A 19,009-nucleotide genomic window follows, 5' to 3' on the forward strand; every position below is an offset into this window, starting at 1 on the left:
CTCCAGCCATGGGTAAATGTGCTGATGTCAGTGCCCCCCTGACATGCCAGCAACAAGCCAGCCCCACAAAGTGACCAAGAGCTGGTGCATGGCCTCTTACCCACTGGACTTGTGCAGGAGAAGGAAAAACCCCACATTTTGCCTTCTAGACTGCAGGAGCTTGGCTGGGACTGATGGTCTGTGCACAGTGTGATGCAGGGAGTCCTGGGTTTGCTGGGGCTGTGTGCTCAACAGGGAGTTGCACAGACAGCAGCTGGGTCCATCCTGCTGCACTGGGGCACCCCTGATCCCAAGCTTGCCATAGGCAAGGTATAGAATGCATGTATGTGTATTTCTGCTTTGAAAAACCTGACAGGAAATATGCAAGTCCTGTCTATAGAGACTGCAGCATGGTAAAAATGATGGGAAAACAAATGGGTGTTTTTGTTGTTGGTTTCCTTTTGTTTGCTGTAGTAGTTTATTGAAGTCCCTGGTGTATTTTAGTTTGGGGTTGTTTCTCCCAACATACCTGGCACACTGGTATATGTCAGAGTGGTACATTTCTGTAACTGCAAATGCAAAAAAGGGATGTCATGTAATCAGCTTCCCTGGCATTATGAGTCAAAACCCTTAAGAAGGTGAAACTCTCATTGTTAAGGAAGGTAAACTCAGTACACAAGGCTGTCATTTTCAGACTTGCTGCCAGACACCTGGAGTCAGGCTGGTTTTTACCTCTCCTCTTTCAGGTAAAGTATATATGTATATTTTTACAGTTACTCTATCTTCTTAAAGTTAAGAGAGATGCAAGATGGCCCCAAGCCAACACAAGTCTACTAAAGCACCAGTTGTACAGGACTTTTGGGTCATGACACCATCAGATCACTACCATTTTCTTACACACCAGCTATGAAAAGCCAGCTGTCCCATTGCTTCAGAGCTGAAAGACAGCCATCCCTTTAGTCTGTGGGAAAACTTTTTTGTTAGATATAAAGCCAGTGATGGATGTCTTTTTTTCTTAGTCAATTTTCACACTCTTCAAAACTGAACAAAAACCAAATATTTTAGAGTGTAGAACACACACTGATGGAACATTCCCAGTTCTCATCTCAAAATGATTAGCCTCCTAATTAAAAAGAGTAAGGACATGGCTAAGGTGATGCACTGATTTTAGGTACTGTGTAACCTCTCAACCAATACAGCATCAAGAATAAGCAAATCATTCTTCCAGTGTTTCTCCCCCCTGCTGTACTTGACATGGTATGAGTGCTGTTTTTCTCAACTCCATTTCCTAAGATTTAAAATAAAAAGCCCTTGCTTGCATCAGACTTAAAAAACAAAGACACAGACAAGCATTTAAAACATTTTATTATAAAACTATTTCAACATCTACATCCAAGTTAAAGACTTAAAATTACAGCTCTACTTTCAGAATAAAAAGTCAGTGAATGCTGGAAAAGGTGCTGTCTTATCTAGGTAGATAGCCTAGATACCACACAGATTTCATGTGTGCTCCTTAAGTGCTTCACAACCTCTGCCTGCATCATGAATGTTCCACAGCTCTGCTCTGCAAGCAGCATCACAAACATTTTTGCAGCACATATGTGCCTCAGCTGCTTTGAAACAGAAATTACTAACTGAAGTTAGTAATGCAGCTGTTTTACAAGTGTACCATCAGATCATAACTCAGGTTCAAGCATTACTGGATGCAGACAGATAGGTATAAATTGTGTGTACTTGACAACAATGACTATTTTGGTATGTGTTTGTAACCTTGTATTCCATTCAAAAATCAACAAATAATCACTTTATGATGGTGAAAGCAGCCTTTTTATACCTGTATATTCTATACAAAGGTACTTCCTTTTTATTAGCCATATCATTTACTGAGCTGAGCTCAGATGCATGATCTGGTGGTGACTTTTGGTGACTGGAGCTTATTCACCAGGATAAAAACAGCCTAGATGCAGTACTAAGATCATCATGCTCAGCAGTTATCATTAATACATCTAAAATTAGTTTTTAAAATAAATGAGGCATATCAAAATATATTTTATTTTCAATGAGAAATATATCTCAACAGGACTTCAAGAATGCAAAGGTAGTTTCCTATTAAAAACCATTTTAGATTCACAGTGGAATAGGGAGTCATTTTCTGCCCTACAAATAGAAATCTCTAATAGAAAACTGTCATACTGAGCAGGATGTTTTACTGTATTTGTAACTTTTTGCAAAGGATCATATAAACAGAAGATAATATGATAACTAGTAAAAAAAAAATTCAAGTAATATTCTACAGCCCTGATGAACTTTTGACTGGCCAGCTTAGCAACATCCAACAATTTAGCATCTGTTAAAGTCTACCTTGCTTACAAAAGTGAAAACACACAAAGATGGGCAAGGAAGAAGCTTACTGAGAATGGAACATTTTCTGAACAACTCCCTCCCACTGGCATTTTTCCTGTGGGATTTCCCCCTATTTTGCTCTTCATAAAAGCTTTCCAGTAGTTTTCAGTGCTGTTTACATTTTGAAACAGCTTTCAGGGTACAGATTCCCTATGTACATCTTTGAGCTGATGTGGTCCAACACAAATTTGAAAAAGACAATTTGCAAGTTTGACAATTTGAAATGGCATTGTGACAGTTTGAAATTGACAATTTGACAATCTGAAAAAGACAATTTTGGTTTAGTGCATTGAGCCACTAATCTAACAGCACAACAGATACAAACCACAGGACTGTGTTTTAAACATGCTGTTCTTCACAACATGCTTATACAATACATATCACCAAAACCCTTCTGTTCAACTTGCAATGTCTGACTTCAGTTCTTGGAAAATCCTAACTGACTTGGCACACAATCTCCAGAATACAGGGACAAAGGCCAGATGTACCAAACATTAAAGCTATTACAACCAAGTAGCTTTCCATTTCTTTCCAGTAGCTCTTAAAAATATCCTGATTTTCTTCTTCATTACCTTATGCATAGAAGCCCTACTTGGCTGATTTCCCATGAACAGTTTAACAAAATATATCTAGCACTGTGACTCACAGAGCAAGGCATCACTTATGATGAAGATCACTTAAGAATTATTCCTGGAATAGCTTTTTGGTTTTTTTTAAATGGGACTTTCTTATATATGGCAAACACTTTCTCCCTACCTCCCAGGCTCCCCCTCTTCCAGTCAGGCTGTACTTGAATGCTGTTTGTATCTTGCTACAAGATTGCCATGTTAAGTATATCTTCCAAATATTATAAATACAACTTTAAAGTATGGATGCTAATTATCTACCTGAGAAGTTCTGTAATAAGATAAACTGCTGATAACTATTCTAACAGAAAAATATGCATCAGCATAACTCGTTTATCAGTCAGTATTAAGAATTCAAGCATTAAACAGGATTTAAAAATTGCACACCCCTACCACACCAAGTCTTTGATCATAGTAAAAAAATAGCTTGATTTTTCTCTATACACAGCTCTTCTTTAAAGACATATGTGCTCCTATTTTCCTCATCCTGAAGTCCACAGCCGGGTTTCAGATTCAGTGCATATAGCCTATGTTTATGATACTCCTTATCTTCTTTTTCTTCTGCTAGTCCTGAAACTTGCTTGTTTGAAGGTAGATGAATACTTCCAAATGCTGCTCTTGAAGCCAGCTTGATCCCCTGGGATGTCTCGATATCAGCTTCTCTTCAGGAAGCTGCACTCTGCTTTGCCATATTCTTAGGGCCTTTACTTGGGACACACCAGTCATCTGCCTCTGAGCTAGCCTGGTAATGCTTGGAAGCTGATTTGTTAAAAACTGGGAGTTTTTCTATTGATTCTGTTGATAAGGCCTAAAAGTCAAGAAGAACAGGTTAGTATCTCTCAATAATGTCACTCAGCAAAAACTCATTCAGCATGCCTAAAGTGTTAAGCCAGTGACAGTACAAAACAAAGTTATTTGCACAAATGTTTCTGCAATAGGTGTGGTAGTTTATGTGTTTCAGTAGCTATGATTGGTTTGGGTAATTTGGTAGGACAACTGCAGTAACATCTCATCCTATTTATGCATTTTTCACAGGCCTTAAGCAGTAGCCTCTAACATGTTTTCAAGATAGTCCAGGAATGCATGGAAAAGGACTTTGGTTGGCAAAATTCCAGTGAAAATTTTTCAACAGAAGTGTAATATATATATAGCTGAACTGTCTCTTCCTTTCCTACTTCTGCTCTGATTGTGCTTCAGTGTTTTCAGTTTAGCAAGAGGCATTCAAAGCAAGTTTTTCCCACTATTAGGCACAGAAAATAGAAAAGAACATGTAGTATTGTTTGCAGGTTTCTTATAGAAACACCAGTGCAAGTTATATGCCCGGTGTTCAAAATTACTGGTATCTGAATCCAACAGAGGGGCTTTATGGCAGATGTTGAGTAGCACCTTGACTCCTTAGGGATTTAGTTTATACAGAATTTCTGGTTTTCAGAATAAACAAACCAAATCTGTTGCTCACACTTCACTCTCTTCGAGTACTTGGTATTCCATGAACAAGTAGATAACACCTTAACACAATCTGAAAGCCAACAGGGTTCTCACTAGCAGTTGTTCAAGTAGATTAGTTAAAGCTAAGTGACTTTTTTTGATACCAGTTAAAAACCAGTTACTAAATCTGTCATTTCTCAAGAAAAAACAAGAGCTACTCATGAGCAGAGAATCTGTTTACCTGAAAATGGTAACAAGTAGTTATCCCACTGCAGTAAGGGTAGTAATCTTTTATGTAACCAAATTTAAATACATACCTTCAAGTAGATGATAGCGTCTGTTCCATAACCACATATGGAGTAAAGATTTAGATCTCCTTGAAAGTACTTAGCATACAGACGAGAAATTGGCAAGCCATACCCAAAGCCAGCCTAAAAATAAAGTACAATATAAAATTAATTATTTTTTACTAGCTCTAATGGCTTCAAGTTAAATAGCTGGAAAGTCGTCAGAGATTTTTAAGCTGTTAAAAAAATCCTTTGAATTTCCTCTTCTCTTAGAAGAAAACATAAATGTCTAATCAGTTTCATAGAGAATGCTGAAGTTGACCATTAAAAACTCAAAGTCACAAGAAAAAAGGTCTTCATGGAAGAGGGAGGGTCTATACATATGTCCCATTTTTGCACATTAAATTTCAGTATTTTTCCCTCCCTTGTTATTGCTAGTACAGCTTGATTAGTAAAAGGAGCTTTCTACTGGGAGATAAACATAATAATCTAAAAGACTGTTCCAGTTGTGCTTGCCTCCAGAAAGACTTCATGATCTACAGTAAGTTTGAGGACTGAATGGAGAGTGAGGACAAAGTAAATTAGTGTCATTGTAATGCAGGAAGAAAAAAATGAGGGGGCTAGATTCAGGTTGTAATGTTCTTCTTTATGCCTTTGAAAGTATATTTTTGTCCACTAAACTAAATACTAAAATTCTATTTCAGAAAGTGTAAATTCATACTTATGGGGCACAGTAAATCTTTGAATACCCCACAGAACAGCAGGATGGACACAGTGCTTCATTATTAACCCACCAACACTTAGAACAACGAAATTGCAACATGAGTATTGAAAGTATCTTACAAGAGGGGTATTTCGAGAATCATCCACGTTTGGCCTTGGTGCAGTGGAATACATGTAGCTAAACAGCCGCTCAATTTTCCTCACGGGAACACCACCTCCCCGGTCTGAGATCTGATTTAAGAGAGAACAAAGTTAATAACAAGCATGCACTAAGAATGGTATTTAAAACGCTGTTATTTGAACACACCTTTCCAACAGTCATAAATGCAAAGATTTCTTTTGCAGCACATTACTATTCAGCTAGATAATTGTGCTACATGGAGGCTCATATCATCATGAGAATGCTCTTGTGCTCATGCACAGTGTCTTCGACCTGTTCTCAGAGGCCAGATCTTTTAACAGAACCAGCTGTGCATGTATAATAACAAACATTACAGTAAGTCCATTGTAGTAGGCCAACAAAATACCTTGATTGCCAGGTCTTCTTTCCCGAGAACAACTATCACTTCAACTGGAGAAAGGGTAGGACTGTTTTCTTGGAATTCAACAGTTGCTCTCATTGAATTCTATGGAAGAGAAGGTTACTGTGATCAGAGGTTGTTGAATCCATGCCCTTCAAACCATATCCCTTTTACACAGAGGCAAAATTATCCTCTACTCCTATCAGTGCCTGGTTTCCAAGAGACACACTTAGCATTTTGGCATAATGGGAGCAGATTTATCATCATTTAAAGGTGTGAGAGGAGGTCTCACAATTTACAGCATCTAAGCATAGCCAAGACTCTTCTGAGTGAAAGATTACAACATTCTTGCCCAACATCAACTCAGGCACTGTAAATTAAATAATATAACTCCCTTAAAGTCAACAGGTTTCTGGAGAAGGGCAAAGTTCGGCAGTTGCTAAAGGATGCCAGATTTCTGTATGTCATGTTGGCAGCACTGAAGTTCAGCTGCACTCACTACTCCTTAAATACCTTGTCCATTCCACAATGGAAAAGGCAGCAGGGCAAACCAGCAAATGTAATCTCTAAAAGCAGAGGGCTACTGGTGGCCACAATCCCACATCCCACTTCACTCTCTCAGTCTATACTAACATACCTTAAAGAGCTCAAAAAGCATGTGAAAAAGATGAGATGGAACATATACAATGCTAATTGGTTCTCCTGGAGCTTTTCCTAAAGGAAAGGAAAAATAAAAACACTTAAAAGAGTGATTACACTTTTCTATGGTATCCAAATTTTACAATGAGCAAGTTGCCAAAACAAACAAAAAAATAAATCAAGTTTCATTTTTGGTTTTCCCCTCTCCAAAACTGGCAAACAGCTTTATGCATTCATTACAGTATTTACATTACAATTGCCAATTGCTGAATAAGTTTCTTTTCAAATAAACAAATAAAAAAATCAAATATTTATTCCCCTTTTATTTATAAAGGATTTCAAACATTAAGCAGACTGCTGTCATCAGACACATGCAGGCAGCTCAGACCAGACCCAGCATTTCAGTCAGCAGCCTCAGTTCCTCACTCCAGATATGGAGGTCCTCCCTAGCAACTTCTCATATTACTTTAGATACAAGTTTGTCTGACTTTTCTCAAATTTATAAATGGAACTTCAAAAATGTTGTGATTAAGATACACCAACATTTGAATTCTAACATGGGAGGTTGAATGAGGTGCCTATAATAGAAAATGGAAGAGGAACTACCCCAAGCCAGATCAACTGGTATGTGCACTAAGGTTACAGAATTAGGAGACTTTTGACTCAGTTTTGGATACTGATAGGCTCTTATCTTACCATTCACTTGAGTAAGCTTCAGTTCAGGAGATGTCAAGTAATACTGGTCACACAACAACTTGGCACTTTCATAAGCATCTGAAATAATTATTTAAATAAATTATATGAAGTATTATGTCAAGCAATGTTGTCAAAAATTCATTCTAATGCAAGGCAGAATACAGCTTTTAACCTTAGCTGCTAAGGTGCTCGACAGTCTAAGTCTGGAATATGTCTCAAGGGAATGATAACACTGCATCCACTGTGTGCACTAAAAATTGAGAACAAGGGGCAATTACAGAAGCATGAGCAAATCTTTGTACAGTTTGATAATTGTATGGAATTGATACATCTGTTATCTACCAGTTGGTAAAGCCAATCTCAACACCTCAGACAATTTAACTCCTACCTCATCTGTCACTTGCTAGGACTTACTCCAACATGTTTTTTTACTGCTATTTTGTATTTTAAATTCTGTCCTCTAAAAGCTAATGCTTTGATTAGACTGCTTTCAGCTATTTCGACTAAAGCCAGTCAGCATCCTCTACAACTGAAGCTGGTTACCCAAACTGCTTGCAATCAGATACAGACACTGATTAGGAAGAGAAACATTAAAGCTCTGAGAATACGCACCATTCACTACTTCAACAACGTCACAGCAAGGATCAATACTTCCAATGTGCCTTGGGTGCCCCGAGCCAGATTTATCATCAAAAAGAAGAGCTGTTTGACATGAGAACAATACAACATTTAATCCCAAATACTGTGTTATAAAAAAACCCCAAAACTGAGACTAATGCAGTGTGATTGCAACATATAATTACATAAAATACGGAATATTGTTTATGCCTTTTATGAGTTAAAGTACTATCTACTGTCAGCAAACTATGCTGGTTTTTCTGTAGTTCACATCTAAAGGTTTTTCAGACATAAAGAATGATATCCCTACATATTCCACAAAAGAGCTATTTCAATTGTTCTGTAGTCTAGAAAACAAGTTTTCCCATTACTTTCTTAAGTGATAGATTCAGTTTCTAACTTTTGAGTGTCACACAAAATCATGTAAAGCAGTTCCCCAGCAGTTTTAAGAAGTGTTTACATTAACATGGTACTCATTAGTTTGAAGTTTCTTAGGTAAAAATTTCTACTTACTGTGTTGGTTCATTAGCATCCGGGTGGAAATACGGCTCATGTAAAAACGATCCAAAAAATACTGGATGTTTTGATTGGTGACAGGATCCACTTTAAAAGTGTCTTTGTATTCAATTACTCCTTGTGCCATTGTAGGAACCACATCATGATGTCTGTTTCGGACTCTAATTAGAGTATCTATAAAGCTAGGTTAAAAAAAAAAATCTTTTTAGAACACTATTCTCAGACTACATAGAAGCAAGCTTTGTATAATGTAATTATCTGATCTAGCACCAGCACAGATAAGTGCTTAACAGCCTTAATACTAAAATATGGTGTGGTTTCTTTTTTACTCTTTTAAAAGTAATTCTTTATTGACCTAACACAGAAGTATTTGGCATTTTTAAAACAAAAGGTATAATGAGCCATATCAAATTCACCCCCTGTTTACTCATTTATTTGAGCAGAGGAAAATGTAAGGAAAGGAAAAAGATCCCAAGGTGGCATCTTGGAGAAAAGCAGAGATATGACTGCACAGATATTTTTTTTTCTGTATTTCTCTGTCATGACAGTTCAAGGGGCAATATGACCTTGAAATTAGGCTGCAACAGGTCGTATTTATTTGCAGTACTGCTAGACATGGTCAGAGGTTTCGACCAGCTTGTTCTACGTTCAGCTCTTCCTGATAGATTATCAAATTCAGACCATCTTGGCTGTTAGTCTAAAGTGAATATACTGTGAAAAGTAGAATGTGAACTAAAAAGTTCAAAAGAAAAACATGAAAAGCTTACTCAGATAAGACTTTTTGGTCATCTGGGCTTTTCTGATGGAATTCAATCAACTCCTTTAGACTTTGGATGTACCTATTGAAAAAGAAGATAAGAAATATATGCTATTAATTTGATTTTTATTGATCTAGTAATATCAAAAATACTTTGTCTTGTGCACATCATTAGTCCTAACAAGTCATCTAGGAGCTTTAAGTATCTTTGAAATATCCAAGTTACAACCAACAACGGAATGACAGATGGACATTTCTTGACTGCCTGAACTCCAGAAGTTTTCAGTCTTTTCTTGTGCCTGTCACCAGAGAGAAATCTAAGCCCTCACTTAAGGTACACAAGATCTCCTTATAATTCTTTAGAAGAGAGGTAATTCAGAAGAAGATGCAAATGACAATGCCAATCAGGAATCCACTTAAGCAAAATTTTTCCAAATCTGATCAGCTTTAACAGAAGCTAAGTAGCTGAGCCGCTTGCACTAACATCTTGACAGCCTTGACGCATACAGCAAAGGCACAACAGTTTGCTGTATTAAGAAGAGTTTCTAGATCTGATTCTAATACTTCTGCTCTTTATGTCAGCCATCCTGGCAAATGATGCAACTGTGCCAGTAAGCAAGGTTAAATCAGATTCAACCACTGTGTCAACTGCAGGGATTATGGTAATTGAATTTCAAACACTTGCTGCACAGGTCAAGACAATATACTTTGGCATAGAAGCTGTTAGTAACTCCTTCAGTGAGAGATCAAAATACATAGCCTGTTTTCCCATCTGTGTGGGTCTCAGAGTCTGTAATGCTGTATGGAAACAGAATATGTTTTCTTTTCTCCCTTCTCCATTTGCTATTTCAAACTGTTAACTCCCTGCCCCCCATACCTTTTTAAAGATAACAATATAATCATATTCGTTCGCAATTTAATTTTAGTATGCTAGAAAAGGAAAGTGTGTAACAGCTTGCAACTCAGATTTCATGAAGGAACTGTATTTCTACTGGATTTTGTTATAGATTCTACTATTCAAAAAAGTCTGTAACAACAAAATTCTCAAAGCTGTGTAACGTTGCATGCTGAATTAAAGCAGTTCATACTTACCAGCTTCTTACTAATTTTACTGATGGAGTGCTTAGTAATTTATCAGGAAGAAGATCAATTTCTTTCAAGATGTTTGCAAACCTCACAGGAAGTTCTTGTCGCAAAAATGCAAAAGAAGTTCTCTCACATCCATTAGTCGAGCCTATGAATAAATCCAAAATACAGTTTTTGTTTAAGGAAGTTTCAAAATACAAATACAGATTGCTGATTTCCCATAAACGTCAGGACTCTATTTCTCTGCAATCATGAGGTTTTTACTGGCCGGCTCATCTAAGTGTTAGGCGTTATATGTTTATGCAGAACGCTGTTTACATGACAGTAAGACACAGCGTGTTCCTGGACGGAGTACTTGTCCAGTTCCCATTTAGACATGAGACTTAACTGTAATCCCCTAGGAAGCACTCCGGCCTCTGTAAACAGGAGGTTGTCCGGGGTGACGTCGGGCACTATCATGTGCGCACAGCCGCCAGAGCGATAACGGGACCTGGGAACTGCGCGTTCGCTCCGCCGGATGGCTCCTCCCGCCTCCGTGTGCGCGGAGCAGGAACACGCCCCGCAGCCCATGTCCCTCTCAGTGCCCGCACCCTCCGAACACCGCCGAAGCAGTGCTGGAGCGCATCTTCAGCTCTGATGGCGGCACCCACAGGTCTCCAGCCCCTTGCACCTGGCCGCGGGTAACTGCGGCCGGGGATGCCCGGCAGAGGCGGCCTCCCCGCCGCCACCACCACCGGGGCTGGGAATACTCGGCGGGCCCGCTCCCCTCCTCCGCCCTAGCGCTGGGCAGCCGAGCCGGGGGGCGGCCGCGACTGAGCGCGGACCCCTCCGGCGGGGATCGCCGCCTCCTCTGTCCCGCAGAGCGCTGCTCCTGCACCCTGCCCGCGGCAGCCCCCGGGCTCGCTCCTCCATGGGGAAATGAGCCTCCGAGTCTGGGCTGCCCCCCAGCCCCGACCTCCCTCCGCTCCCCCCGACTCTCACCGAAGTCCAACAACTGCTTGATGGAGAGCGGGGAGGGGGAGAAGCGGGAAAACTGCTCCACCTCCTGTGGCAGCCGGCCGCTGCTGCTGCCTGCGCTGGCCCCTGCCAGCGGGGCGGCGCTGCGGAGGGCGATGCGGGCGGCCTTCATCGCTGCCGGGCCGGCGGGTGCGTAGCAGGTAAGCGATCGCTGAGAGAGCGAGTGCTCCGCGGAACCCGGGACTGTCACCGTCCCCTCGCCTGCGGCGGGGGGCCTCACGTGGCGCCTCTATTTACAATCGCAGGGGGGCGGGGCTCCGGCAGGCCGCGCCCCCCGGGCCCCTCGTGACGGCGCTGGCGGCGTTCCCCGTGCCCGGCCCGGCCTGGTCGGCGCCTCGCCAGCGGCACGGGCAGTGCCAGGGGTGCTGGGCCGAGGGGCACACGGAGCGGGGGCTGCTGCTGCGCCGCCCGCGGTGACCTTGTGCACCGGGCAGGGGCAGGGCGAGGCTGGCAGGGCGGCCGTGCCCAGCTATGGGGGCGCCGTGCTGCTGCCGCCCCTCACGGACTGCAGGGTCCGGCCCTGTGCGGGCTGTGCACCCACCGGGCGCCGGGGCTCGGGGGGAAGCGGTGCACGGCGCCATGGCCCGGCCTGAGGGGCGCGATGGTGCCCGGGGCAATTGTGTGTTTGCACTCATACAGGGGATGCTGGCAGTGCTGGCACTGACAGGGGGCAATTGTGTGTTTGCACTCATACAGGGGATGCTGGCAGTGCTGGCACTGACAGGGGGCAATTGTGTGTTTGCACTCATACAGGGGATGCTGGCAGTGCTGGCACTGACAGCGTAGCTCCAGGTTCGGCTGGCCGGCTGCAAAAGGCAAAGGGAGCAAAATCAGATCCCAGCCTCAGGTTGTCGACATGTAGGTCATGGCTGTGACCTGGTTAATAGTGACCAAATACCCGAGGACAGCTGTGTTGGTGACGCACTGGCCGCAGATCAGCCTGCATGTGGCCTTTATTTACTGTCATAAGAGCTGACCTAAGGAGGGGATGACACAAAGCTCTCAGGGATAGCTCATCTCCCAGGGTCACAGTCGAGCTGGGAAAAGCCCCCTCACCTTTCCTCTTTGCTGGGGAAGGAGCTTGGATCTCCAGTGCTGCCTGGCTTTTTCCCCAGGCCACTTCACTGAGGGCAGGGTTTGCATAAGGCATGGAAGAATGGAATTAATGTCAGGGGAGAGCTTTCTGACACCCAAAAGCTTGGTCTGTAACAGCAGGAGCATGTGGCAGTAAAATAATACAAAATAATTGTGCCCTAATATTTGCATCCAACTCTCCAGTCCAATTTTATATGCATATATTTAAACAAACATGTAAACTCTTTTTCAAGGGAAGGAAGATCAAATTCCTCACAAGAAAGCTGTGCATGTAGTTTGATAAACATAGGAAAATACTTTAGCTTGTCATTAGACTGTTTTTTAAACTTTATCTCATTTTTGTCTTCCTAGTATATCTGTTAACCCTACTTATGGTTCTACTCCCGCTGTACTTTATGTTTTATTATTTTATTGCTCCCTGTTTTATTATTTTATTGGGAGAATTATTCTGTTATTTTTCCATGAGATATATTCTGGTTTACCATAGTGATTGAATGTTGGCATATGAAATGTGAAATGAAGCAAAATTTAGACATCAAATAGCAGCAAATATAATGACTTCGATTTTTCCTGTCCTTTCCAGAAGTTAAAAAATTAAGAATTTGAGATTTGTTTTTGACTGTTTCAACTTGGTTTGACTGCAAGTTGCAGATGAGTCACAGAAATGAAAATATCATACAAATTTGTTTAAACCATGAAACATGTAGGATAGCTTTTGCTTAGTTCCACTCTCTTCCTTAAGCCACTAATCGGTGGCAAGCAGGGACCTCAAAATTAACTCTTTGCAATAAAATCTGGATCAGGAAGTTCTCTGCAGCAGGCAGTTGTTGCAGTTTATAAGGTCATTATTTCTATTCCTATGAGATGCTTTATTTAATCTGTTGGTTTGCTGAGCCTGCTTAATATAAGTAACTCAAATATCGTTTGTGGGCAGTCTGAATAGGGAAATAGTCTACTAAGAACAATTTCTGTTGTTTGCATTAATTTTCTTTACAGCAACTTGTTTTCTTATTGTTTTCCTGGTAGTTATATGCAGTAAGGTATGAACAAATATCTTACATACAATTTAGCTGTGAACAAAGGTAAAATTGTACTTGCAGGAAATACAGGAAGCGTGTTGCCTTCCCCATTTGTTAAAAGGACAAGGCTCCAGTAACTCAAAACCTGGGTGTTTTTCAAATCAAAACAAACTTCTACAAGAATTTTACACATCAGCAGCACAACAACTGAGGGTTTTTTACTCAGATGGTCTTCTAAGAGAAGTGTGTCTCCTTCATAATTCAGATTTGCTCCTTGCTCTTTGTATGATGGTTATATGTTACAGGAGATTCTGACCAACATTAATTTCTATTCTTGCATATATAAACTATATATCTGTGAAGTAATTATGGATGTCCTGAATGTTGAGCAAGACAGCTAAGTTTTAGGCACAAATGCAACAATATAGGAGGATTCATCATCAGCCAAGATGCAGGTGAACTAGGCTGTGAAAATTGTAACCACTTTGTATAATGCCTCCATCTCGCCTATCTTTAGCAGTGTTCTCGCTTTATTTCCTCTCCAACCACCCTTTCACCTTCCTTCTGAAACACATGACATTTTTAAGTGCAGGTGTCAGAGAACAATGGCTATGAAGTGCAGTGCCAAATTCTGAACTGGGGTATTCATCAGAGGGGGTCTCATTTCGGCTGATTAGATATTTTAACTTTCCTCTTCTGAACTGCCCTGGGGCAAGTTTTGAAAAGGCAGTAGAAACACTTGCAGTTGCTTGGTCACAGTAATGTTTTGCTGACTATGCTTAAGAAAATGGAGCTGCATTAACATTCTGCTTTTTTCCACAACAGATGGGTCCAGAAGAGTGGAATGAATGAAGCCTGGATTCCTGTCCATTTGTCTCCTAATAGCTCTCCACTGCAATCAGCTGTCTCTTGCCTCGTGTTCCTTGTGTCCTCGCCCCTGCCAGAGACACAGCGTGCTGTACTGAGGTCAGAGCTGTGTTCCTGGTCAGGCAGCCTGTGTAATAACTGACCATGTTACTGATGTCTGAAAAAAAGTATCATGGTTGCTTTTGCCCTTTCTTTTTCTCTGTGGGGACAGACAAAAATGTAAGGATCTTTTTCCTAACCCAACAAGTGCTGGAGACCCAATAGGATGTGCTGGGATGAGTGCCCTCTCCTGACCAGCTCGATTATGTGGGATGTCTGCTGATGTGGTTGCTACTCTCTAGTAGAATGAGTCTGGTTGAGTTTCCCCTCCCTTTTACCCGGTGTGTAGCAAAATTTTCATCTCTCCTCCCTAAACCACCTGCTAGTTTGTACACAGTTTGTAGGGAGTTGATTATTATTCAAATTTGATTAAAATGCTTAGGAGGGACGGTTTGGTGAACAGGTGGACAGGTAACATCATCAGATTTTTCTTTTATGGAACCAGACTAACAGTTTCTGCTGGGGACAAAGGCAACTTCTAATTCAGCTTCTGTAAGGAAGGGTAAATGATAACCCAGAAGGAGCAGTAAGTCTGGGTGGAAATTAATGGTAGCACTAGGAAGTTTTGAAAGTAAGCAGAGCAGTCTGGTGACAAGTGCTTGAGTCATATTCACAGCACCTCATGAAATTTCCTGCAGTACCAAGGGCAAATCACTCGCCCTCCGCCTGCAGATGGGTCTGCATTTATGGAATTGGATTGATACTTTAACCTACTGATACATTTGTTTTCTAAATATTTATGTGGCCCTTTACATGGAAAAAAGGACAGAAATAGCATTAAAAACAAAGGTCATATCTTCCCGTTCTCATCTTTCTGTCACCCGACGCTGTGGCTGCACAAGCTGTCAAGTTGCTGGGGGCTCCCAGTACAGCCAAAACAGCCAAAGTAGGTGAAAGGTTGTGGAGGAGCACACAAACAAGCTGGCATGCCTCCTCAGTAGTTCAGTGAAGGAAAGGTTCTGCAGCTGCTCCAGCACTTACACAATCTCCTGTGGCTGCTCATAACTTGCAAAAGTCAAGAGTACAGTAGCTGGATCATTTTACAGATGGAGCTGTGGCTGGTCAGCAGCCTGCTTGGAGCTGTAAACATGGCAACTCAGCAGCCCTGAACAGGAGACACCCATTTTCCTCATTCCCTGCCTTTGTTACCCATGTCTGAAATTATCTGTTACCTCCTTTAAAATCATGGAAAATGAGACTGGATTGCTAGCTTCAAAATTGCTTTTCCAAAAAATAGCTAGAGGCTTGCATGAGATTAACTGTGGGTGTTTAAACTAGGAGTGTAGAGATAGCTGAGGGGAAAAAACTGTTTTAGAGTATAGCTGTACCATTCAGGAAATAAAGCTAGGACTCAAACTGTGATAAAAGTAGGACTCAAAAGCATTTATCTTGAAATGCTTGCCACAATTCAGGAGGCTTTTTACTAAGTAGGGGAATAGTAATCTTCAGCCAAGCACACCATTGAAGAGGAAATAAAGGTAGGCTTTCAGAGTGGGCTGGCACTGATCTAAAGTAAATACTAGACACAAAATAATGTCCTTTTCCAGCCTCAGCTGACTACCATCATAGTTCTTGTGGAAGAGCATGTGGCATCTTCCATGAGAACTGCAGATGCAAAGGAAAATAAAGAGGAAAGGTATCATCAGGGCAGCTGCTACTTTGAGCCACGGCTGCCTTTACTGTGAACAGCCCTGCTCTGGAGAAAATCACCTGGGAAAAAGTGGACACCTTGTGAAAAATCGGGGAAAAAGTTCATGTTACCAAAAGAATACATCTTTTAAGGTCTAAATATGTTTCATCTGAACAGTTATGTTTTTTTTCTGTAGGAATATGGAAATGGGGTTAGTGGAACAGGGTATTTCAAATTAAAAGCTTTGGATTAGATATCTTGGGAGACACCCACCTCACCATGAGAAGGAGTTCTAGGTTCACCTGTAACCCTTACATGGGTCAGGGGCTTCGAACTGGCACACATAGTGGGGTTTTTCAGAGTAGGTCACTCCGGGTGAAAAGCAGATGTTTTTGCTAAGTTTTCTATCAGATGCACTTGATACTGTTGACTGTAGCAGGACAGTTTGTAAAGTGGATGTGGTGGCTTGAGTTTTGGCCCTGAACTGGAACCTGAAACTTACTCCAGGTTTGTTGTCTGAGGCTGATCTTAGAAAGCATTCCCGGTTGTTCCCTCTCAGCATTTCCTTCATCAGATTTGAAAGAGTTTATTTTCTTTTAGTGTCCACATCATATGAACTTGAATGAGAACTTAAGTCCAGGAAATAGTAAGCCAAGACATCATCTAGAAAAGGGCTCTCTGTGGTGCTACCTGGCCACACTTTCAAAGGGCTCATGGTATCTCTGGAATGCCGCCTCTCCTTAGTGCTAAGGATTACTCAAGGGAAGTTCATTTTTTGTTTGCAACATCCTGACTACTATCCCTGAAGAGTGAATTCACAGATACTAATCAGTTGTTCTCATAAAGACTGAGTTTCCATAACATACTCTACAGGGGTTGTCTACACAGTAGGTCTGTGGGAGTTTTCTTACTTGACTAAATGTATAGCCACAGGCTAAAGTGTGATAACTGCAATTAAATGTGAAAATGTAGCTTGTGTATTGAAATATTCCTCATAAAGAGCCAGTACAATAAAAAATGTTGCACTGCACAATCAAAATGCTTTGCCTTTGGGTCTGAGGAAGTGCAAAACATTTTTGTGTTGTAACTAACAGATAATGGGTAAATTGTCAATACAACAGTGCTGGAACATTAACAACAGTTTAAACAAGGGAACTCTCCCTCTCTCCATTTATTGTGGCAAAATCTCATGGTATATTAGACAAAATCTGCAGTTCTGCTATGCAGCATTAAGTATATTTTTTTGTTACTGTAATTCTTTTAATATTATTTATTACTCTATCCACTTTGGTATTTTCAAACTCAACTTTCAATTTAGTTCTTATCTAATAGTCACTGAAAAATACAAAACAATATCAGACAAAACAATATCAGCAGAGCTATGGTGGTACTTGATTTCCAAGATTTCTGTCTACCTAAAGGGACATAAAACACCATACTAGTTTAATATTTCTTTGTTTCATTTACTGAAATTACACCAATATTCTAAATTTACTGTGGTGGTTACATTTATATGCAGGCATTCATGAACATACATTTTATTTTGTTTCTAATGGGTAAAGACCCCTAGATATCAAAAAAAAACTGAAGGAAGAAATTACTGAAATATTTACCTATTTAAAAGTTAAGAATATGTGCAAATACAAGTCTTGATTCCCTATTATCTGGGGCATAATATCTGGGTACAAATAATTAGCAATAAGTTTGCAGGCATTGGTTTCAAAAAGCCTCCTTTGAAAGAAAATTTTTAACATACTCACAAGAAGTACAGTCTGAAACAGAGATGAAAAACATCTTTGTCTGTTATGAGACTAATTGAATTAAAAATTTAGTTTGAAAAAAATATATTAAGACATATTTTCACTGCTGAAAACCAGATTCACTAAGATGTGTAAGATCTCTTTTTACACCATATAAGAAGCAGTGTAATTTCTTCTTACACACTCACACAACTACTGTTAAAGTGAGAGTTGTTAAGCTTTCCATTTTGTGGATACTCATCATGTATATATATTTAAGTAAAGTTGAATATTTGGGCATTCCCTCGTTCCCAGAAAGAAATACAAGCTTCTTATTCTCTGTTTCAACAGTACTGGAGAAATGTTTTGAAATTTCAGTATTCAGATCAAGAAATAAATCCAAGGTAAACAACCTTGAAGATACTCTAGAGAAGACAATTGGTAATTACCACAGGAGCCCTTGCTAGCTTTCAGCAGGTGCTGAGAGAGAGGGCAGTGCTTTCCCCTGGGTTGAGTGTTGGACAACCAATTTTCCTTCTGCTTTTTGTTCCAGATATGCTGCCTGGAATCCTGAAAACCAGTTCCTTATTTGCAACTGCCTATATGCTGAAGCTTAAGAAAGAGAAATAAGGATATTATTAAAGAAGCTATGTGGGATTTAATTGGTGTAAGATACTGCAACGGATCCCACTGCATGGGAGTGATGCTATCCTGAAGTAAACAAGTGTATCTGTGTTTTATTGGTATTTTGGGCTTACAGCATGCACATCAAATGATGTACATGCTTATCACCTCTCAAGTATGGAAATAGTTTTTAAATTCTAAGCATTTCAGTTAAAAGAAGTCAAATCAAGTCAATGCCAAGAATCCTAGTTAGGATGTAATTTTTGCTGAAAATTACCTTCTTCAAGTCCTTGGAGGAAAAAGCAGCAATTTAGTAAAATTGAACAAATAAAGACATTTCTATCACATTCCCCTTAGTCAAATCTTCATTACCTTTCCCCTCTTTTTGTGAAATACAGTAAGTGGATATGGTATTATTTGCCCTTTCCATGAGAAAGACTCAAAAAAGTGTTGGACTGCATTTTGAGCAGCAGTCTGTAGTTTTGTATGAGCACTTCTGGCTGCTTAATAAAGGCTGTAAGACCTTGCAGGTCTGAGGGATTTCAGTCAGAGTTATCAACCCATAGCACCTTGAGAAATTAGGTGCTAGGCCTGACCAACATGCTGAATTAAACTGTACTGTTGAAAACCTGGGATAAAT

General features: G+C 40.5%; 1 protein-coding gene and 1 long non-coding RNA gene across 2 annotated transcripts; one reads left to right on the forward strand and one right to left on the reverse strand.

Moving 5' to 3' along the window:
* Positions 1 to 1,327: 1,327 nt before the first annotated feature.
* PDK4 (pyruvate dehydrogenase kinase 4) lies at positions 1,328 to 11,408 on the reverse strand. Its single transcript, XM_071429031.1, has 11 exons — positions 11,261 to 11,408; positions 10,286 to 10,427; positions 9,204 to 9,275; positions 8,434 to 8,618; positions 7,915 to 8,004; positions 7,303 to 7,380; positions 6,605 to 6,681; positions 5,974 to 6,072; positions 5,567 to 5,677; positions 4,754 to 4,867; positions 1,328 to 3,816 (listed from the first exon to the last, which is right to left on the reverse strand). Exons 1-11 carry the CDS (start codon positions 11,406 to 11,408, stop codon positions 3,673 to 3,675), a joined length of 1,260 nt encoding a protein of 419 aa, XP_071285132.1. The 3' UTR covers positions 1,328 to 3,672.
* LOC139590988 (uncharacterized) lies at positions 11,295 to 18,716 on the forward strand. The gene is made up of 3 exons (XR_011679477.1): positions 11,295 to 11,436; positions 14,236 to 14,376; positions 18,299 to 18,716. It is a non-coding gene; the product is annotated as an uncharacterized lncRNA (long non-coding RNA).
* Positions 18,717 to 19,009: the final 293 nt, after the last annotated feature.

This window comes from Agelaius tricolor, unplaced genomic scaffold (assembly GCF_023055355.1).
Source record: "Agelaius tricolor isolate 1412-34295 unplaced genomic scaffold, bAgeTri1.0.p SCAF_6, whole genome shotgun sequence".
In the NCBI taxonomy this organism is placed as follows: Eukaryota; Metazoa; Chordata; class Aves; order Passeriformes; family Icteridae; genus Agelaius; species Agelaius tricolor.